This window comes from Choloepus didactylus, chromosome 17 (genome assembly GCF_015220235.1).
Source record: "Choloepus didactylus isolate mChoDid1 chromosome 17, mChoDid1.pri, whole genome shotgun sequence".
NCBI lineage: Eukaryota > Metazoa > Chordata > Mammalia > Pilosa > Megalonychidae > Choloepus > Choloepus didactylus.
Window position 1 is genome coordinate 52087517 of NC_051323.1, and position 23986 is coordinate 52111502.

The 23986-nt window shown below is 40.4% G+C and overlaps 1 protein-coding gene across 24 annotated transcripts in view; it reads left to right on the forward strand.

The window, feature by feature from the left end:
• Window positions 1–23986, forward strand: part of SLC8A1 (solute carrier family 8 member A1) — a 376616-nt gene that overhangs the window by 346082 nt on the left and 6548 nt on the right. For all 24 annotated transcript variants that reach the window (XM_037807837.1, XM_037807853.1, XM_037807855.1 and 21 more), the window contains one exon: window positions 3470–3745. In XM_037807837.1, the coding sequence (XP_037663765.1) occupies window positions 3470–3745 (276 nt within the window). The remainder of the gene's footprint in view (window positions 1–3469; window positions 3746–23986) is intronic.

Genomic DNA, 23986 nt, shown 5'->3' on the forward strand with positions numbered 1-23986 from the left:
TGGTGCAACCACTGTTTGATCAGTAGTTGAAGTGATGCCCCTCTCCAGTTTTAATGATTTGGCTGTTTTTTATAGTTTTATTGAGGAAGCCCAACATGTATCAAGAAAAGCATTAAAAGGCCATGGGAGGGATCAATTGAATACAGTTTGTCATATTTCCATTAGTAGAATCCATAAAACCAAAAAGAAGGATTCTGAGATAAAAGAAATTTGCTTGGGATCCTTTTACAAGCAAACCCACCAAACCCATCTTTATCTTTGCTTGTGGAGGAAAGGGACTCTTAATTATGTAGCCCCTAGTAACCCTGATAAACACACAGAACTGCAGATACAATCATCCTTGCTTTACATAAAATGCTCCCAGATTTTTTTTAATGCTCCACTGCTCTTCCCAAAGAACTGACTTGTAAGTATAGTCCAGATGGTGATGGATGAACATAATATTTCTTTGTCCTTTGCCAAGATGGAGTAATTGTGCATCCTGCATCGCAGTTTGTGGTCATTTTTAATATTTCAATGGCATCTGAGTTGGGGGTTAAAAATTTATAAAGAGCAGTGAGATCCCAGGGAAAAGACTGTGGAGCCACTTCTATTTTCAAATGCCATAAAACTGATGGGCCTCCCCTTCCAGACATAAGCATTAAAAATATTTAAGGTTTCTTGTAATGAAGGAAGCCCACAAAAGGAAATCTATTTCTCTCTCTCTCCCCCCACCCCCCTCACACACACTTACACTCAACCCCACACACAAAAATTGTGAAGTTACTTCTGGAGGGCAAGATTAAATTTTGTTTTTAAAAGCATAGAATGTAACCTTAGGACCCAGCATGTTGGCTAAGCAATTAAATAATGATGAGCAAACACAGTAACAATCCTAAGTGTAAGAAAATAATTATAACTGTCATGATAATCATTATCTTGACTAATCCTCAAAAACTTTGCAGAGATAATATAATTATTCCCTATACATCCCTCATGGGGAAGGTGTTATTTCCATCCTGAAGATAAATCTAATATCTACTCTCAATTAAGTGTCATTTCTTCTGAGAAGGTCCATTATTGTTTCCTTGTTCATCTTCATACACCTGAAATGAAGTAATTTTATACAGATTCAGAGGCAGAATGGTCTGTGTTGCTACAAATGATTGATTTAAGTTTCAGTGGTTTCCAAACTGTTTTAAGCATGTGCCCTGTGCAATTCTAAAATGTCCACAAAGACACAAAATAAATATGACTAGAAAGTCTAGTGCTTTTTCTGAACCCCAGGGGATCCTCCTGATCTTTCCTGGAGTACATGCACCACCACCCACCTCCTGAGTGAGGACTGGGAGTGGAAAACAGAAGGGAAAGAATTAGCATGGTTCTCTTCTTCCCTCTTCTTTCTCCTTCTTTCAGTTCAGCCCTGATAATTGCAGCCCTTGCATTGGGTTCTACCTGAAGCCATAGTAAAGGTAAAAGAGTAGTGGAAAGGAAAGTGAAAGAAAGAAAGAGCAGAAATGGATAAGGAAACCAGGAAGAAGTAGAAGCACTGAGTGGCTGTCCCTGCATATAAATGGTGTGACATAGCAGGCTTCCAAATAGATGCTTTTGTTAAAAAGCATCTCCTGCTTTCAGGCAAGGGTGATATTAAAAATGTATAATAACCATAACATGACCATTGAGAAAAAGTGGGAAGCAGTCAACAATGCTTTTTCCATCTAGTTGACCTGAATGCTCATCTCCAAAGGTGGTTCGATTCAAGTGATAGGGGCTTCCTCCCAACAGTTTATGCTTTTTCCTCCACAGATCCCCAGTTCATTTGCATGATAATTCTGACCCTGTGCTCCTTGAAGCTTGGGCTATTGCCTCTTCCCTCTCCCCTGTAAAATGACAGGTGACAAATTCAGACATCCCTCTTTTCATGCTTCATGGAGAGGCACTTTTCCCTCAAAGCTCCTCTGCTTTCAGGTGGCTTTTCCAATAATGATCTACCAGATGGGCACGCCATGGACTGTCTCACAAAGAGCAAGTGAATTTGCTCCAGGCTGGCAATTTCAAGTAACATAGTCAGCTAGAAAGTTTGCTGGCCACAACTGCTTCTCTCCACATTGGTTGAATAAAATAAGATAGATCTCTGTGATGAGAGCTTTTTTCCAAAATGGCCACAAAACTCATGAATATATATATGCCACCACTTCAAGAAAAGTTGGCATTCAATATCCCAGTTTTAAAACATGTGAACAGGGATTATTATCACATTATAAAAGGAATCTCCATTTTAGAATACTATTATTGACTTCCTGAGTCCTTAAAATACTCAGCATTCTTTGTGCATTGCCAGTATGACTTATTAACAAAATTGTGATATATATACAATGTAATTATGAAGTTATATAAAGTCAGTGGAAATTCACTCATGCATTCATTCACTTATCAAGCACTTACCCAGTATATTACACTTGCTAGAGAGGGTACCAAATGCTAGAGTTGCAAAAATAAACAAATTCTTGCCCTGGAAGAACTCACAGTCAGCTGGAGAAGAGGAAAGTGAGCAGGTACAATCTAGAGCGGTGGTTCTCAAATCACAGTGTGGGCATCAAAATCACCTGGAGGTCTTATTCAAACACAAGTTGCTGAACCTATGCCCCCACCTCTCAGTTTCTGATTCAGGTGGACCAAAAACTTGCATTTCCAGTAAGTTCCCATGTGAAGCTGACGCGGCTGGTTTAGGGACCATGCTTCAAGAGCCGCTGCTCTAGAGGCTTGCACTGGCTAGGGGCAAATGAAAGTCAGAGAGGACTTCACAGGGGAAGTGAGTTGTAAAGAATGAGTGAGGAGGGATGGGACGTGGCAAGCATATTTTGTTTTAAAGGGCAAAGGTGGGAGAAAGTGCATTTAGTTTGAAAAAAAAAAAATAAAAGCAAATAATTCTTTGTGGCCAGAACAAAGTTTGAGTTTCCAGGAGATTCCAGGAGATGAAGCTGGAGAAATATGCAGGGCCCAGAAGAGCTGGGATAAAGGGGCTTGTTTGAACATTGCCCTATAGGTGATTATGTAACTATGAATCCCCCAGAGCTGAATTTCAGGCCAGAAGAAAAAACCTGAGTAGAGAAACAGTCCACTGCTATCTTTCTCCAAAAGAGGCTGCTTTCTGAGTCTGGCACAGGACTTTCCACCCTTTTTTCTGAAGTGATAAATCTCACTGGAGGTGATATGAGAGTAGAAAAGGTATGTTATTGTGTATAACCAGAATAGGGTGGTGGTTAACACCATTGATCCGTAAGCCACAGAGACGGGGCATATCAGCACCTCGAGAATTAACTGATTGATTATGATTACTCTCTTGGAAAACCCCAGGCTTTACCCACCTCTAAAGGCCCCTTTGTCACTCAGATTGGAGGGATCACAGGCTCGGAAGGCGGGATTGGGAGAGAGGAGCACCCTGACAGCATGAGTTGTGTTGAAATCTGTTTCATTCCTTTCCCTCCAGGGGAAGACGATGATGACGACGAATGTGGGGAGGAGAAGCTGCCGTCCTGTTTCGATTATGTGATGCACTTTCTGACTGTGTTCTGGAAGGTCCTCTTCGCCTTCGTCCCCCCGACAGAGTACTGGAATGGCTGGGCATGTTTCATTGTATCCATCCTCATGATTGGCTTACTGACCGCTTTCATCGGAGACCTGGCTTCCCACTTCGGCTGCACCATTGGCCTGAAGGATTCCGTGACCGCGGTGGTGTTCGTTGCTCTTGGAACTTCAGTGCCAGGTAGGGAATGCCCTTGCATGTCACTCCCCCAGAAGCTGCTTTGCCTTCTTGACCCTTGCTTTGCACCCGTCTCAAGGGCTATGATAGCAGACGAGGCCTCTGAAGAGTGAAGGCCTAGGGATATAAGAAATGTTGCTGCCAGAACATTACCGTGGTGCTTCTCAAGGTTAGAAAGCTGGTCCTTGTCATCCTCCTCGTCATGATGCTAGGAAAGCAATATTGGAGGGACTCCATGGAGAGAGCAGATTGGTTTAAATAGGAGATTGATTGATCAGCTTCTCATTACAATTAGCAATTTCAAAAGAGCAAAACAAAAAAAATCACAAAATCGTCATCAAGAATATTTCTGTCCTTTATCTATCTGGTGAGGTTTGCATGATTTCCATGTACATCTGTACTCATTGGGTAACTGAGATAACACACTTACTGGAGACCTGAAAAAATATTTTCTTGACCCAAATATTAATGGGAGTGAATAGAAAGAAGTAGGTATTGATTAGGAGAGGGAAAAAATAAGCATGACAAAATGAGAGGATCAAGTGCATACTTCTGGACATCCCTTCATGCATTCCTTGTAAGCTGAGTTTTTCTTCCAAGCCAAACTATAGCTCATTATTGTTTACTCAGATTTCTGAATAAGATATTCCCTTAAATGTAACATTGACCAAAGAAAATTTCCAATTTTGGTGGGCATTAGAATTACCTGGGTGCTTGTTTTAAAAATGCAAATGCCTGGGCCTGACTGTAACCAATGGAATCAGACGCTGTAGGGGCAGAGCCCAGAAATGCATGTCATTGTCAGCTCCAGGTGATTCTGGCAGACATCACAGCTGATTTTAACTGAAGTTGTGGACCTGCTCCTCAGCACTAGTTGGTGCCCTGACAGATGTACAGTCTTAACTTTGAGCAATAAGACTCAGTCTCTACCAAGTAGCAAGACAAAGATAAGCATTACAGTACACTAGGGAAAAGGCAGAACTTCAGGGAAATGTAGCTCTGCTAAAGGTAGCCCCTGTGCCTGTCACTGTCCACATGCCATAGTTGCCACAGCCTTGATAGATTTCTAAAGTTTGCCATAGCTGGCGACCCTTTTGGTTTTGAGTCTGAAAACAAGTATAGTTTAAATCATATAATTCTCTTCGCTGGAATTCACTAGTTGTTATTCTCTGTGGAAAAATTACTGTACCTCTCTGAGCCCCAGTTTCTTTGTTTGGAAAATAGGGATAGTCGTACTTAAGTTGCAGAATTGTGGTAAGGATTGGAGAAAATATCTGTAAAGTATGTATCTAGTAAAGCATCCGGGACATAGAATGGCCTCAATAATATAGTAGTTGTTATGATTATTATTTATGTTGAATAATTTGGGACGATTCTGACCAGTCTAAATCAGGGCACTTCATCCCTGAGTAACCACGGATAAAAGGGTTTCTCTGATCAGCCATGACACACGGTGTTTATCCAACTCCCTGACCAATTGGGCATCCTGATTTAAGAGGTCAGGCAGGGTTTTGGTGTGTAATTGAATTAATGGGGAACAAGGAGATTTAGGGAGTACACTTATTCCCACCTTAGTGAGCAGCGCTACTCAAAGCCCTCCTATTGACTGTCAATCCCCAGCTTTGTTCTCGCAGTTCCATATTTGGTCTTCATTTTTATTTTTTTCCAAAAATTACCAGAAATTTACCAAGCAAGAGGAAAAAGTTAATATATTCAGATAGTAAGTTGTTTTTTGTTTAAAGAATATATGTACAACCAAAGGGACTAAACATTTAAGTCCATTATTTCTTTCTGAGGTTACTATGGGAAAACATGTTTTGGGGTCCACTTTCCCTAAGGCCTAAGTAACCGCAAAGTGGTGCCAAGTTAGGACACATTGTTGTCTGTGGGTTTTACCCCTGAGGAGAATGTGTGCAGGTTTTGATAATAAAGGTAAAATGACATCTCCCATGACAGCAATCCAAAATTCAGCCTGCCCTTCTGGGAAGTCAGCAGTTTGTCCTACCAAATGCATCTCTTGTTTTCAAAGGATAAAGCATGCTTTTTTCTCCATCATCTTTTTTTCTGAATAATGTTTTTTTTGTTCCCCAACTCTGCATCTCCAACACCCACAAACTGACTCCTTTTTCTGTATGTCAGTATTCCAAAATGACTTCGTTTATCTCTTGTATTAATAAACTCTTTTGAAAAGAGTGGCAACTGTATGATTACAATCTTTATTTTTCCATTATGTTGAATTGTGGAGCACAGTAAACCTTAGTGTTTAAAGGAGTCACTTGCTCTGCCACAGCTCAAAACCCAGGTAGAGACCTCAAGAGGCGAGAAAACATGTTTGGGGAGAATGCAGCAGAATCATTAGTTGTCAAAATGGTTTCCCTCCACTGCCATAATTTCTCCCCTTCGTGAGACAGATTTCTTTGCTCTGTTATTGGAAGAATTCCTATAATTTGCTTCAGTATTAACTGTGCCACATGCTCCCCAAACAATATATTCACAGGTAATTTCAGAGAATCATATCTATATAAACAGACATTTTTCCTCAAAAAAAGAGCTCTGCAAATTGAACAAGATGCTGAACGAACATAACATTTCTGACTTTATTCTGCAACCCTGCTGGTTCAGAGCAGTGTTTCATGCATCCCCTGACTCCTCCAAAACAAAAACAAAACAAAACAAAAAAAAGATGTTATTGTTCCCAGATTCTAAAGCCCATTTGCTACAGGCAAAGAAGAATAAACAAAACTAGTCCTCTTCACTCACATCCTCCATTAATCGGCATTGGTCCTGGGAGCCTGCCATGCCTCCAGGCTGATTTCTTGGCACTTTTCTTGAAGGAGAAGGGCTCCAGGCTCCTCTCCAACACCACTGCCTCTTTCTAAGTGGGACTCTTAGCTTCTGATGATGAGAGAAACATCAAAAACTTTCACTGGCAAGTCCTCCTGCCTTAAGGCAGGATTATATATCTATATATCTCATGAAAAATATTTTGTACCTTTTATTCAAAGAAACAATAGGAAAGAGAGCTTATGACTTTCCAGGTGAGATGTGCTTCTTCCTGATACCAACTGGTAGCAAATGCTCATTTAATCCACCACTCCCCTCGTCTCGTGTGAGCCTACAAGAACCTAAAGACCCATTCCTTTTGTTCCGAATCACCTTTCTCCAGAGCTGCCTCTCTGGAGGAGCAGGGGGCTCCCCCGGCAGTCTCTTCTCACCTCCAAATGTTGGAGTGAGCTAGAGCTTGGCCTCCAGCCCTCTTCGCATCTTGGTCCATGCTCACTCCCTGGGCCATCCCATCTGTCCCGGTGGCTTAAACGCTATCTGTATGACAAAGATTAACAAATGGGTATCTCCAGATTCAACTTCTCCCCTTAGCTCCTCATTCATATCCCAACTGCCTGCTCTATATCACTATTCAGTGTCTGATTTCCAGCTCAAAATTGCCACATCCAAACCAGAACTGTTGAGTTCCACTGCCCCATCCCTTTTTCCTTCAACTGAACTTATTCTTTCCAGGTTGTTCTCTCCGTGGTAAACAGTATCATCATCTATCCTGTTCTCCATCACTCCCGTTTTCCTCGTCTCCACTACCAATCCATTTACAAGTCCTGCAGACCTGTCCTCTAAAGTAAACCTTGAATGGCCCCGTGTGATCCCGCTGTCCACCACCACTGTCCTAGTCCAAGTATCTATTCTCTCGCTCAGACTTCTAGAGTCGCCTCCCCGCTTCTACTCCTGCCTTCTGACAGTTTTTTTTTTTTTTTCCAAAGATCAGCTAGAGATCATTTTTATATATAAAGCACTCCCCTTTACTTTACTGCTTACGATCTTTCAGATTCCTATTTCACTTAGGATAAACTCCACATCCATCACTCTGGCTTACCAAGACTGATAAGATCTGGCCCCTGCCTATCCTTCCCCTCTGTTCTATTCCTTGCCTACTCTTCTTCAGCTGCCCTGGCCTTTTTTCTGTCCTCCACATGCCAAGTTCATTCTTTCCTCAGGATTTGCACTAGCTGTTTAAAATGCTATTCCCCTTGGCCCTTTCTCTTCAATTGTATCTCATCTTAAACGTCACCTCTTCAGAGAGGGCTTTTCTAACCACACAATGTGAAGTGGTCAACCAGTTCTTCTGTACTTTATCACCCTCTTAACTGTAGAGAATTTATTACTTTCTGGAATGTAGGGCTTATTTATTTCTGGGTGTTATTATTATCTAACTGTCCCCACTGAAATGTAAGCGTCATGGAAGCAGAAACCTTGTCTTCTCTCTCTCTCTCATATCTCTGGCTCCTAGAATGGTGCCTAGCTAACACATAAGTAATGCAATTGTGTGTGTATTGTGTATATAAACGAATGTATAAAGCAGCCATTTACATGTTGTTATGAGTTGGTTCAATCAGATTGCTTTCTTTCTTTCTTCCTAACTTACTTCTAAACACAGCTAAGAATTAAAGTTACGATTGAGAGAGATGACCGATAGATATTTTTATAGTGTGGTGTATTTGGGGAGAATAGGGCATGTCTGAGTGGTTATTGTATTAAAAGGGGGCAAAAAAGTAAGCTTAAGGATACCGAGGACCTGGAAACAGAGGCATTCTTCCTCTTTCATAATTTTGGCTATGGTAGGAATAGTGACTAGGAACAAGCTATTATTTTTTGTGTCCCTTCATTCTTTTCTCCCTTATGACTCCTGCTTCCAAGACCCAGAAATCAGGCCAGTACTTTTTAATATTTTAGGTGCACTCTGTGGAATTCTAAATAGGCTTTTTTTTAGTAGCTTAACATGGGACCATAACCATGTTATATTACATTGTTTCCATGGGAAAACAGTCTGCAAATTCAAGGGAGATAAAATGTAATAAAGAATATTTGGAACCCAGACTTTTTTTTATTAGGGACCACCTGTCATTCCACATTCTTTTAGCTTACAGTTGTTTATTTGGGTAAAACTTGGGTATACTGGGCCTTTACTTTCCAGCTTATATACTATATTCCAGGTATGGATGTTCCCATCATCTTCTGTTTATACTAGATGTAAAGAGAAGTAAGCATTTTTTAATTACGTGGAAAACTTTTAGATGTTGATGACTTGGGAATATTTTTTTGTTTCCTTTAAGTCTTGCTTCAGTCTTTCTCCCTGCATCTTGATTGGTTTGTGCCTGATGCTTGTCTAATGCCTCCTCTGTCTTCTCTTTACCAGTTGTTTCCTCCTGGAGACAGAACAGTTTAAAAATGGAGTATCCTAGACTCTTCCTTAGCCCCTGGCATTGTCAGATTTTTCTGTTCCCTTCCAGTGTTTGGGATAACCTTTTATCCTTTGAATTCTTTCAAGTAAGAATCATTTTCCTCTGGAGATTTTAAGGCATGAAAGGAAAGGAAACATAATTTTAGGAGCTCTTTTCATTTGGTATATAGAATCTTTTTAAAAAATAAAACCTTGTTTCAGAGAAAATATATTTCATTTTTAAGATACATGACTTCTAGACTTCAAAATACCATAGGAAGAATTTGATATAAAACTGGTTTTATTGGTTGATCACTGTGTTCTAGTGACCAGAGCTCTGGAACTAAATTCAGGAACTCAGACATCTAACCATGACTCACTATGCAGCTTGAACCGATTTCTTGACTCTCTGAGCCTCAGTTTCCTCCCCTGTAAAATAGACTTAATAATCAAAAATTCAAACAGAGATGATGAGAGAATTAAGTAATATCGTGGATCACAGAGCACTTTGTCAACTGCAAATTGGTATAAAATACAGGAAATAATTATCATTATTTGTATTATTTGCATTGAGAACAACTCTTCAAAATTCCAGAAGAACTAGAAACCATCTGAATGTGAGAATGAATAAGAAGAGTCTTATGAACTGAGATGCAAACTTTTGAAATTTTACCACTAAGCTCTACTAGATGCTAAGCATAAAAACTGCATATGCCTCATCTATTATCTTATTTAGGTTCTGTCACTATGTGACATGAGGTCCTTTTCCTCCTCCTAACCATTACTCTTTTTGTCTCTTAGATTCTTTTCCTCAAAATGAGATGCTTCCATCTGTTTGCACATTGATAGAAAACATTGTATCATTTTCTTTAGAAACAAAAGACTATTAGCTGTCAGTGGTTTTTTTTTTTTTTTTTTTTCTGTTCTTAATATAGTGGATTCTAATAATTCTCAAAAACCAAGATATTCTAGAGTGTATTTAAATGACGAGCACTTTAATTTATTGTGTCCTGTTGCTTCATTTCTCAGTGGACCATAAAGTGACTCATCAGGTTGTACAGGTTGTATGTTGCACTCTCAGGGCCACCAAAATCTGAATGGCACTCCTGGAAAGATATGGGTACATATCCATAGATGTATACAGTGACTAGCCTGTATGTTGTAAAGGAGAATGCACACATAAGGAAATGAAAGCCAACAGAGAGTAAATCATTTACCCACATTTAGTCCAAGTTTACATGTCTAAAAAGCTCTGGAATTCCTATTATCTCACTGTTCTAGTCTGGTCCTTAGCCACTCTATCCTGCCGCCTCTCAGGTTTATTTTTAAAGTAAGCATGGCATACACTCTTTCCCAAATGTCTTACAATTTTTTGGAAATTACTCATTTCTCTCTTCGCCTCAATTTCAGTGTTTTCCACTTTTAAGGCACACAGCAGTGGGATTCTGTTCAAATTCCTTTAGGTTACACACTATTGTTATTCCTTCTATATTAAAAACACCTAGTAGTGTCCCTGCTACAAACGTTTTCTGAAATAAAGACTCGATTCTAAATCCATAAACTCTTAGCATTTTCCAAATGTAGAAATTAAAACACTAAGACTCCTAGAAACTCTTTCAAAGTTGTTTAGCTCTGGCCTAATTGGTGAAACATAGAATGCCAAGATAATCCTCTCCGACACAGCCACGTGCCGCTAATGGAGCTGAACACAAAGGGAGATTTGGTCATCGCAGGGTAGACTGAGGCCGTGTGTGCCACACACCTGCCCAGGCACTGGGGTCGGTGCGGCCTAGGAAGCACATATGGGGGAGCACTGTTCTGTCACTTACATTCTGCCTAAGTTTTACTGGCAGCACTGGAAATCCAGTTCCAGTCTTTTAGGTCTCTGAGGACAACTTGGAGACTGGGGGTGGGATACCGGAGGTTGCTGTTCAAGGTCTCCATAACCCCTTGCATAACCGGAGAGATAGGGATCAGAAGGGAACAAATGCAATTCTCAGGGGAAATTTTACCTGGTCAGAACTCAATTCACAGTCTTCTGAGCTACCTTGAAGAACACAAGGGAATCAGATTAATGCGATCGTTTGCACTCATCCCGTCCCACTTAAGAAGGATTTGGTGTCTTTGGCACTGGGCATACAGATAGATTGACCAGTTAACAGCCTAAGTCTCAGAAATATTATGCAAAAATGAGCTTTAGGGGCAGGTAGACCTGGGTTCAAATCCAAGTCCCCATCCCCTCCCTTAGTATATTTACATCACCCCCAGAGGCAAATTGCTTAACAAATCTAAGTCTTAGTTTCTTACTCCGAATAATGGGAACACGAAAATCTATCTCGCAGAACTGTAATAAGGATGAAATGAGATTGCATTTATAAAATATGCACTCAGGGCCTAGCATATTGTAGACAAAGAATGTTAGATCTCTTTTCCCTTTTACCTCGATGTACTGATAAATGAGTTTAGGCCACATGGGGCATTTAGCTCAGCAATATTGCAACAATTGACAAATAGAAACCCAAGTGAATTCTTGGCTTTATCTTCATTATTTTCCTTCATTAGGAGTGCTGGTGAGGTGGCTCTCCACAGACGCATTGCTATTTCCTAATATTTCTCTGCCTATCTCTCTAAGTGCTTTATCCTCTGAACATTGGTATTTCAAGTTAAATAGCCTCCATGTTCAAAAGTAAGTGCCATTGCCACAATATGTGGATATACTTAATTGAATGATTACATATTTATAGCATCTTAAAGGGAAATGAAAACAATTTACTTTACCCTGAGCCAAGGTTTCCCAATGACTATGGGTTCCGCTTCCCCCAAGAGGATCCTGAAGGGCGTCTGTCTTTTGTTTCAGATTCTCTAATTAGCAGTTTGTTTCTTTACCAAGGTTTCTTTACCGCGGTGAAAGGTCAGAACTACTGAGAATGGTCTCTCAGACCTTTGGTGAGGCCAGGAGGCAAGACGACTGCAGGGACAGTGCCAGAGGAGCAGTACTGGACAGCACCAGTCACGCATGTCCCATGGCTTTCCACGGGACCTTTTCATCCCCTCATGTCAGCAAGGAGATGCCTGGAAGGAAAACACTCTGTACTTTCTAGTGCTCTTTCTCATGAACAGGTGATGTCATTCGGCTTAAAGGAAGCCTACAAAAGCAATATTTACAAGGAGAGAATGAGACAAAGGAAGACCAGACACCAGATTTCACAAGATTTGATCCATAAATGGCACCAGAACTGCCTGTTCTCCTACACTAAAAAAAAAAAAACAAAAACACTGGGGAGTAAACTATGTGCAGTAGGCCCAAAGCATTTGTACAAAACTGGGAAAGATCCGTTTAGAAACAATATTATATCCTTCAATGTTTTCATTCAAAAGAAGAGTTCATCTTCAATACTTTAAAGTCTTTCTGTCAGCAGTTACAACTCTCAAATTATTTTTCTCAGAGGCTCTGGGGCAGCCCTGCTTGGGTACCCAGCATGGAATACAAGGCTGGGGAGGGGCCGGGATGATAACAATGATGTCATCCGCCAGGAGGTGGTCCAGGGGGCAGGGATCCTAATGGATTATGCCCAGTCTGAAGAATTGCAGAGTCTTTGGATTAATGCCATAACCCCACACCAGCCAGCTCCATACTCAATCCTGTAAAAGTCCAGAAGGGGAGATAAAAATATTCCGTCCTCTTCTACCTGGGCGTTCTTACATACTGTAGGCCAGCTAAAGCAAGGACACTTGGCAGAAGCATCTTGCATACAGGTGTACGTGTATCTGTGTGTTCTGTGTTGAGTTGGAGGGGGTGTATGAATGTGTGATATAATTGAATGCCAGTTCCTTTTCTTAGTCTCAAGGTATATTCCAAAGGGAGTGAGCATCAAGTATAGCAAAAGCATTAGGCATTTTGCTCCATGGGGATTAACAAGAGTGTGGGTCTCTAAGGAGTGATTATGAAAAACGTTGAGGGAGTTGACTTCTATATCTCCCTTTTCACATTTGGAAATAAGGAAATGCAGTGCCTCAAAATTTCAAGTACAAGAATGATTAGTTTGTAGTTTTTTTCTTTCCTTTTGAATGCAGGGCCTCAGCCTGCATTTTTAAAAACATCTTTCTCAACTCATAATTTACATACTATAAAATTCATCCATTTTAAGTATACAATCCAATGATTTTAATAAATTTACTGAAAGGTGCAGCCATCACCCTCTTCCAGTCTTAGAATATTTTCATCACTCCAATAAGCTCCTTCAAGGCCAATTCCAAGAAATCCTCATTTCCACCTGCAGCCCCAGGCAACCACTAATAATATACCTTCTATCTCTATAGCTTCCTGGATATTTTCCAAGCACCACTTTTAACATAAAAATGGCATGACTTCTCCACATGATAGTAATTATATTTGCTCTCATAATCCATAATGTCTAAATTTATCATGGGTTATGTAAGATATTAAACAATTTTATTGTATGCACCACAAAATTCTCTATAGACATCAATAAACTACACTTACATATGTGAGATATTTTTGGTCTTCAGTGATCAGTACACCTTTTAAAACAGTCCTACTAACCCTCCCCCAGCAGTATCCTTAGCTCATATATTAGAGATTACTGGGGGTGGGGGTAGGGAATGGCACTTAAAATCAACACTATAAATCCTGGGGTAACACTCACCCATGTTCAATGATACATAAATGCTAAATGTCCCTTGTCAATTCAGTCAGCTGAACACAACACAGTGCTAAGAAGTTACCTCTTACTTACAGGTTCACCTCCTTAGTCTTATGAGTCACCAGTGATACTGTTTGTTGGCCCCTGGATTAATACAAATGGATCACAGTGATCCTGAAGCGATTACAGAGACCAAGACCTGTTGTCCAGAGATTATGTGCCCAATGAATGAACCATTATCACTAAATTCAAAAGAGGAAAATATGGGCGATAGGAAAATACAACATAATTGCTGTGCCATGAGTACTACAGAAGCAATAAAATGACTTTAGATCCCATTGGCTATTTTTGGAAGAGAAGGCAAATACAACGTCAACCCAATTTAAAAGGCAAATCTTGTGTGTGGCTACAAAAGAATTTTAATGGTTTGGGATAGTGAATATTATAGGCATGAATCGCAGTGCTTTGCGTTTGTGCCCAGTGCCAGCGGGAACGCCTCACAGACCTCACAGCCTGTCTTTTCTCAGGAATGAAGCATAAGCGACATGTTAGTTGTTTATACTCTGCTTCCTTCCAGGGAAGGATTGAAATCTATAAAAATGCCTTAGATTTCTTCAGCCACCTTTTCTGGCATATGATCCAAAAATGCTAACTCTAAGGGTGACCGTATTCGATAACCCTTGTTTAGCTCAGCACATTTAAAGCCTGTATTTTGTGCAGAAGGGGGAAATAGCTTATTTTGGTCCTATTATTTACAATCAGGAAATTATGTATTTCTTTTCTTTTTCCCTCCTCTGGAGCCTAGGGGGCTTTTTAGCATGGTCCACCATAAACTGCAAGCTATTATTAGGTTACCACTGTAGAAAATCGTAGGTTGAGACAATGAGCAAGATGTTCTGTGATTTCAAGCTAAAATGATCCCCACTGAGGTCTGCCAGTGAGCCCAGCAGAGGACTAATTATACCTTTTCATTCCTGAGTTACAGCAGCAAAACAACAAATAACCACAATGTGCAAAATGATCGTGAAAATGTCCGTGTCTGAAGGAGTCTGTGTATAGTGATGCTTCCACTGACTAAAATATAGCACAGCAGAACCCATAACTGACCCAACAGTCAAACTAGAGGACTTTCTCAGGTGGCTTCAAAGGAGACTCGGTGCTAGCGTAAGGCTGCACTGCAAGTCTTTCAGGTTGCTGCTTGCCCTTTACTCTGTGCTTCCAGAGTTTTACATCTAGGGGAAAAAGAGGCAAATCACAGAAGAACCTGATATCAGTAGCTTCTGCTATGTCAAATAGTCTCATCCTGAGAGTTAGGATTAAGTTCTGTCTCCAACACCTTCTACACCTAAGCTGAGTCTGCAGTGGAATATTAATGACAAGTAATATTCAGAATAAAAAAATCTGTTAAGACAAGATGCCAAAATCTAACTAGAAAGCCCAAGCTGAGTCTCTAAGGCAGTGCAGCATTCTTGATCATCAGATATGCAGTGATCTTCCCTCTACTATACTAATTATGGTGTTAAAAAAAAATATCATTTTTTTTAATTAAAAACAAAAGAAACAGTTTGATACAGTGGATGGGGGCACAGGCAGAGCCATTCTATACTCATTTTCATTCATTCATTCATTCATTCATTCATTCTATAAATACTCAGTGAGTGACAGGCACTGTTCTGCATGATGGAGATAGAGGAATAAACAAGACTGATGGTATGTCTAGTCCCATGGAGTGTACACTAGTACAGGGAGGAGACAAGTACTTAAAAACATGATAAAATCTTGGCAATGGGGATGAACATTGCTGTGAAGAAAAAAAGAAACCAGGATGAATCATGAGATCGTGGATTAAAGAGTGTGTATATGTGTGAATTGGGGGGAAGGCAGATTTTACTAGGGTGGTTTGACTCCTTGCACTACTATCCTACTCACTCAAACTTCTGTTCCTCTACCTGTAGACTTACCCAGACGGGTCTAGCCTTAGAAAGTGTGAGAAAGCATTACTTTTTCATGGCCTCCCACTTCAAACAGCACCTTCCAGGTACTTGTTCTCTTCTCCCTGTGGCAGCTGGTTCTCTCATGTCACACCTACCACATCTGTTTTCACCACATAGCACCCAGTACCTATTTTTTTCTCCCTAGTCTGCCCCTCCATCATGCAATCTAAATATTCTGAAATAGTGATCGCTTTGGAATATCCAACAATGATTCACACTAAGGCATTATGGATTAATAATGGTTTCACCAGGGCAGAACATTTGCATTTAGCACAAAGACTGTTTTAACAGGAGCTACATTTGCATAGCCTCACTGTTTAAAAAGTCCATTCCTATAATTTCTCTCTTGGATACACACAGAGGCCCCGGGAGTAATGCATCATACATGGTACCACGTTACCATGCAGGTGTGTTATCATCAGGCCCAGAGCATGGAGTAAAATCTGGCAAGAACAGGATTTGATGACAATCCCTGGAAATGAGCCCTCGGCATGAGGTCCTTGGCCCCAGAAATCGAAAGACTTGGACTTCTTGTTACCCGTGGTCCATCTGACCCCTAGGGAGCTTCTGTTTCTTACCTGGAAAAATGAGATGGAAGGTAGTGGTTCCCACCTTCCCCCAAACTCAGAATTGTTGGGAAGAGCAAATGGTAGAACTTGTATGGAAGTGCTCTGATAATTATAATTTTAAGATGCTGTAAAAATGAGATATTTAGCAACAGGCATTTCTTAAACATCTACCGTAGGCCTGGAGCTGTGCTAGGTACCTGGAATAGAGACATGGAGAAAGCGTTGCATTAGAGCGCAGCCTCATCTTATATTCTTAGCAGCTTGGATAGAGTTCTAAGCCTTATGTTCTGGTGTTTGCATTACAAATTACACATAAAGTAAGAATCCAAGTACAAATGATAAAGACTTGGTTATTATGTTCCCCTTCCCAGATATCTCAAAGGCGTGCATCTCTTAACAATGTTATAAAAAGTAATTGTCAGGTTCAGTGAACATGTGAAGCAATTTTGTGGGTTGGAGTTAATAAAATACACTGTTAGTAAATAAAATATAATATAGATAGCTGTAACACAAAATACAAAATTAAAAGAGTGGATCGTGGCCTTACTCTACAGCCCTTCATTGCTTGATGGGAGTAGTTAGAATGAAACACAGACATTACATCCTCCCTCATAGCCAGTCCTGGGCAAACTTTTAAATCAGGTCAACTTGTTTTTATAGGATTTGTATTCCACTTTGGTGCTGATTCTGAGTACCTTTCTAGCCCAGGACTCCAGGCCAGCCCCTGATGGTCAGGATATCACCGCTTCATCTCTTCCACTGTCCCTCACCCCCAAATCTCCATAGCTTCTGGAACACATCTACTTTGTATAGTGCGCCAAAGCTTTCCTTCCACCTAAGGAACTATCTAGCACAGCCTAGAATACAGACATGCCTGTAAGGACTAGAAAATGCTGAAATTCAACTGTCCCTGCTTTCCCAAACGGACTCTTTTATTTAGATGAATTTATTTTTTCAATGTGTATTTATTAGCCTCTTAATTATACAAGTAATAAATAAGACATCTGGTAAATAAAGTAGGAAATAATAGGCAAACAGTGAAACAGAAATCAAGCAATCCCACCACCCATTTGCATTTCTTGTATCTATATTTCACATTTTTAAATCCTTTGACATTTAAGGAAATTGCATAAAAATATGCATACAAATATATGTCACGTATTTGCCCACACTTTATTATATGAAGTCATACTCATACTAGGCATAGGTACATGACCTGCTTGCTCACTTAGCATGTGTCCTGAACATTTCTCTTTGCTAATTGGTGTGTTTTTACAGCCTCATTTTAACAGCTGCACAATGTTACGTCAGATAAAGTTGTAATTTATTTTATCAAAAATGAGGGATGACTCAAGTGTTTCTAATTTTTCCGTAACATAAAAACTCTAAATTGGAACTTGAGAAGCAGAGAGAAGAGCATTTGAGAAGATTCAGATAGGAAATAGATGGTCTGTAAATAGAACAAAGCACAGAAGAAGGAAGCAGGTGATATCAAGAAAGAGGAGGATTATTGGGAAGGGAGGAGAAATTAGTTGGAGGACCCCGTTTGGTGGGAGAATTAAGTTTTAATTCATCTACACAATAACAAACTGCCTGGCTTGGAAAATGACAATTCAGCTATTTATGTTAGCCCCAAATCCACCCTTCCTTTTTCCTTTTTAAAAACTAGCAAGATGTTGCTTAACTAAATCTTGTGTACATTGTTTGCCCTCATAGACTTACTATGATTAAAATAAATGTTTATTATAAAAATAACTGTATCATGGATCAAAATTGAAAATACTACAGGCTGTGTTATTTCAAAAGTAGGTTCCTTCAAAACCATTTTATGTCCTATAAAGAGTGTATAAGTGGAATACCGACTGAGGCTAGGGGCTTAATCAATGATCTATCTCTATTATTGTTCCAAAAGAATGAGGGACTTTCCCTGAAAACACCGTGCACAGCTGAGCCTCATCTTAATCCCTTTCTGATCCATGCCCATGTAATACTTTGCTAAAGGAATCAGGCTGATGTTCCTATATAGACCAATTTTATTCATTTTTCTTTCAGGCGAACAGCTGGTTAAACATCAGGCATGTAGAGTCAGAAGTGAGCATGATGAAACTTCTTGACATTTTCTTTGAATCCTTTCTCCATTTTCAAATTTAAGATGCGTCAGTTTTCTAGTCCTCATCAGTAGCCTCTGGACTTGCAGTTAAGAGCATGGGCTGTAGTGAGGGTCACTATCTTTTGGTTCAAGTCCAAACTTCACCTCTTCCTGGCTGTATGACTTGGGACAAATTGCTTATTCTGTGGGCTTCAGTTTTCTCATCTATAAAACAGGTATAGTAATAGCACCTTCCTCATCAGGTTGCTTTGTGGATTGAATGAGATACATATGTAGTCGCTAGCCTAGTAAGCCTCGATAACTATTAATTGCTATTGTCTTCATCACCACCATCATATCTGGACATCAAGGACAGAGCCACATTCTCCCATCTAGCTGAAGAAACCAGAACTAAAGATTTCAATATCACCAACATATGCTCTGACATCACCAGAACAAAGAATTCTGAGTAATAATAGGGAGTATATCTTGAGCACCTGCTAATTTCCAGGGACCATGCTAACCCATTTTGTATTATTTCTTTTAATCATCATAACAACCATAAAAAATGGGTTCCTTTATTTTTCCTATTTTAAAGATGAGGTACCAGAGGCTTGAAGAGGTTAATTATCCCATGGTCACGAAGCCAGTGTGTGGCAAATAGACTAGAACCAGGTCTTACTCCAAAGCTGAGTGTTTTTTTTACTGCTGTAACTGGATACAGTATGCAGACTGCAGGTTTTAGGAAAGTATTCCCCAGTAACAATAGTGCCTCCCCACAGTCTATGGTGACCAGGTTTCCCACTCACATTGGCCTCAGTTTACTAAGTATCACCATGACAAGCAGGACTGTTACATACCATAAACCAACCAGGTACTTTAAGATGCCTTAGTCATCACCCAGCTGCCTGTTCCTCAGGTTTGAACGAACTAGAAGACTTCTCAAGTCGATTGGTAAACCTTGTACCCCTTACTTGATTAGGCACACGTTGAAACTTCCACCACTATAACTTGCATAAACCATTTTATTTTTGGAAGAAAAGAAGCAGGACTCCCAAAGTGAAGATACCAAACCCTGGCTGAGCACACATTATCTGGCCCACCCCAGATTCATGTTAATCCCAGGTCTCAAGAGACAACCAGGTTGGAAAATTCCTTCTTTGCTCCACACTCAGCTAATTTGTTTTTTTGTTTGGTTGGTTAGTTTGTTGGTTGGTTTTTGGTTCTTGGGTTGGTTGGTTGGTTGTTTTGCAGGCAAGGCGAGGGAGCAAGTAACCAGGCATTTGAATAGAATGTTCCGCACCACATATAAAGAATCGTAGTTCTTTGAGAGGCTCAAAATGTTCTTATTGATACGAGTCAGGAATTGGAACTGGGAATTTTAGCAAATTTTGGCAAAACCCATGAAACTAGAGTTTGAGCAAGGAAGGAGAAACCTTGGATCCTCACCAGGGTGTATGTGAACACTGCACGGAAAAATAATCCCATTCTGGGTGTGTTCAGGAGCGGAGTATCCTCCTTTTCTTTTGATAACCTATCAAATTAACAGTTTGGAAAGCAGATCAAATAACAATGTTGGTTTGTGCTAATTCTCTTCTCTGCCACGCGTTCTTTGAGAAGTAAACCCCTATTATTGTTCTCTTTTAATTAGTACTAATTTCTCTCTTTGAACTTAAAATATACATGGATTTCAGATACATAAAAGGAAAAATAAGCCCCAGGGGTACCTCTGCAAAGTACAACCATTCGAGTAAACATATCAAAAAGAAAAACATCAATTTGCTGTTTGATAACAAAAACAGTTGCCTTTTGTTGATCCGCATGTCAGAGCCACTCAGCTGATTCAAAGGAGGGTCCTTTGCCTGACTGCACAGGTGCAGAAACTAAGGCTCCGGTTGCAGGAGCTTTAAAAAGTAGGGATGCTCAGGCCACATTCCGGACCAATTGAGCAGCAACTTGTTGGGGCTGGGAGGTTGGTATTCTGATTCTGATTTGGAGCTGGGGATAAAACGACTAGAAGCAGGTGTTCTGACACTGCCAACCTGGGTCTACTTGAGCTCTTTTCTCACCTCTGTTTTCTTCTCTTCCCAAAATAGGTCATGTCTCTGTCTCTGTTTCTTTTTCACTCTCTTCGGGGACAAATTGTATGCGCTGAGGGTTTGTTTGGTTTCAATGTTTTTCCCTTTTTCAGTGTTTATGCCGCCTCTCCCCACTGGTCATTAATCACGCAAACATCAGTAATTTCCTGACCTCTTGAACTTTAGTTAGAAGCCAAATGAGGGCTCTTTGCATATGAACAAGTGAAGTGAGTGTGCTAGTGTGTGTATGTGAGCGAGGGAGTGTGGTTTCCATATTTACCAGGATAAATAAATATCACTACAAAGACACAACCTTGTTTACGTTCCTCAGTGACACTAGAAGCTAGCACTTAAATAAGCAGTACTTGTTTGAATTCCAAAAAAGCAAGACAGAAGTGTGCATAGAAGGGAGGAAGGATTATATAGAAAGGAAAAAGTGCTAAAACTGGGGCCTTGAACCAGAGGGTCTCCAATGTCTTGGAGGAGGGATGGGGTTAGTTCTGTAAAATTCTCAAGATAAAATCTCTTTGAGTTTTAAGAATAATTTATTCCCTATCACATTTTTCAGTACGTAGGATTGTAAAATTAATGTCTTAAAGACTTACAACTCCCCAAAGTTTAGAATCATTAACATAATTCAAAATTCCCTGCCACTTATGGACTCTCTTGGGATCTGGCTCTGTGGTATCATAAGAATAGCTGATAATATTGAGCACTCATTAAGTGCCATCCTCTGTTTCAAGTGCAGTTCATGTTAACTCATCTCCTTCAAAACCCGATGAGGTTGGCAGGCTTCTGACCCAGTGAGTGAAAGAGCCAGGATTCGATGAATTTAGGTAGATTGCCCCACTCCTGTGGCCTTTGAGGGTGGCCTTGATGGTCAGGGGCAGTGTAACTTGGGATTGGGAAGACATTATTGATAAGCAGCCCCAGCTCCTCCACCAAGAACACCCAACTTGGACGTCCTGTGAGCAAAATGGCCACCATATCTGAGGGCATCGATGTTTCTAAGAGAAACCAGCTGCTCCTTACTCTTCCCCGGTGAGCTGCTACCTTGAAAGTCAGACCATCTATTCTTCCCAACAGGACCCCCAAAACTGTGGGCACCTAGCACAGTAGCCCAATTTCCATGCCTTAGAGAGCTGCATTTCTAAACCTTGGTATAAATAAGAATGACCTGTGGCACTTCTTAAAATGCACGTTCCTGTGACCCTTCAACAGAAAGTCTGATTTTTTGGGTCTAAGTTGGAGTCCCAGATCTTCTTTTTTTTTTTTTAACAAAACTCTCTAGGTGTCTCTGCTGCCAGTGGTGTGCAAACTTTATTGCTATTAGACCCAGCCTTCAAAACATAGTCATTTCTGCCACTGTTTATACCATGGCTTCACTCACATAAATGCACGGCTGATCAAAGTGATTTGAAATAAATAATTTTGTCAACATTTCTTGCCTGTTTTTCAAAGGTAAATGACTCTGTGCTGTGTGATTTCATTTCATAAATATTGCCACAATTTGATCAATGGCAACATCCTCAAGTCTTAAGATCTTTCTTCTTAGAATCTTTGAATGTTTAATTTGTCATTTATTCTTTAAAATGGATAGATATTTATTATCATCAGTCAGTTCTGAGGAAGAAAGGTAATTATGTTCCTGCAAACAGTAAATAACCCTAAAATCATGTGTATAAACTTGGGTTTTTGTGATGTATTCTGTACACCACCAGAATGAATGATAAGCTTAAAGCGAGTGTTAGGGATATTGTGGTCTAAAACCTTCATCTTAGGTGAGGACACTGGAACCCCAAAAGGTGATGTGATTTGCCCAAGAACATACAGATCATTAGAATAGCCAAAGTGTCTCCTCGATGAGTCTCCTCCCACTGCTACACTGTGCAGCTCTGCACACCTGGCTGTCTCTTTTATTGGCAGTGATCCACAGGTGCTGGGGAAGGCAACCACATCTCCATCACCAGGTTAAAATCCACTCCAGTTAAAATCATTATCCGTCACACTCAGTTCCTGTATACAAAGCACTCAAGAATCGAACATCTTGCCCCCAAAGCTTGCTAAGAGTCAAGAATGAGATAAATAATCTAGTGTGAAACCCTTGCTTTTAAAATGCATAAAGCCTATATCTGTACTGCATAACTGTAAGAACTACCCTTTTTACAAATGAGATATTTAAGACTTAGTCTATAAGTAGATATAAGGTTTGGACAACTCAGGCAAAATAAATAAATAAATAAATAAATAACTCCTGGAGGAATGGGGAGAGATTGACTTATTTGCGCATATTGCCCAGATGAGTCGCCCAAGGTTATCAGCAGTGAACTTGAGGCAGATCTGCAAAGAACAATTTTGTCCTGACTCCATGATGCGTGGTTTAAGTCGAGCCACATCGCCTCCCAAACAAATCTTCTTTATTATTGATTTACAGTCTCCCAGTACCAACGAGGCAGAACCGAAAGTCTAAGACTGTATGACTGATCTAAAATTTATTGGAATTCAAGGTGGAAGTTAAAAGCAAAAGTGTTTCTGGAAATGTGTCCTGCAGTAGGTGTGCAGGAAAACACACATTTGTTATCGTCAGTGTGTCTTAATTTGTGCCAATCCCATTAGAAATCTCATTCCTATACATTTGTATGTAATGGGCCAGGCTCAGAATATAATTATATCCCCTATGAGACCAACGCTGTAGTTATTTCTTGGATTTCACTTTGGGGAATGGCATTTGCCTTGTTCAACAAAAGGCAGGTTACAGGCTTGGTATTCTAGGGTCATGCTTGGCAGTGCTCAACCTAGCGTATATGATGTGTTGCTCTGTGCACAAGCAGCAAAGCAGTGAGAGAAGAGAATTTAGGGGACTCCATCGCCCTTCATTTTGCAAACAGTGTTGTCTCTCTTGGAACTAAGGCTAATGATTTGGACTTGCATATGTTTCTACATATTTTTTAATGTGGCTTTTGAATTGAAAATATACAAAAGGCCTGATGCACACTGGTTAATAAAAACTACCAGACTCAAAGAGGCCCTAAGTATGTTTTATTTATGTGACAAACTAGTCACTTTGGCTACTAATTTTTGGGGACTCCAGAGAGAAGCATTTGAAAATGAGACTCTATTATTTTAAGCAAGAATTCCTATGCAGTGTTCACATTAAAGGGCACTGAAAAATGACTGGAGGTAGATGAAACCACTGCAGATTCAGGTGTGCTTTGCATTCAGGGCACAAGGATAAGTTTAAGTTTCCAGTGTCCCTGGACCCAGGAATCTTTGGTTTACACCACCCTCCCTTCCAGTTGGTGCAGTGGCAGAGGGGCCATTAGGAAAGTCTCAGTAAGTTTCAGAGTGGAAAGGGGGCACCAGGCTGCCCAGAGAGCCATGCCCCACGTGACAGCAGAGAGAAGCAGGTCTCTGCTGGGGAACAGCTCTGGGTGATCTGCACCCAACACAGGGAGTAAGCACCTGCCCCCAGCACTGTCCCCACCTAACATGGCCATCTGTTCCCCACCACCAGTGCCAGCAGCCATCTCAGCTCAGAACAACCTCGCAGGTGTCGCTTGGTGGCAGCAGGGCTTTAAGCTGCTTTCTCCTTAGCTGTGCTCCCGTTTCCTCTATTTTCCTTG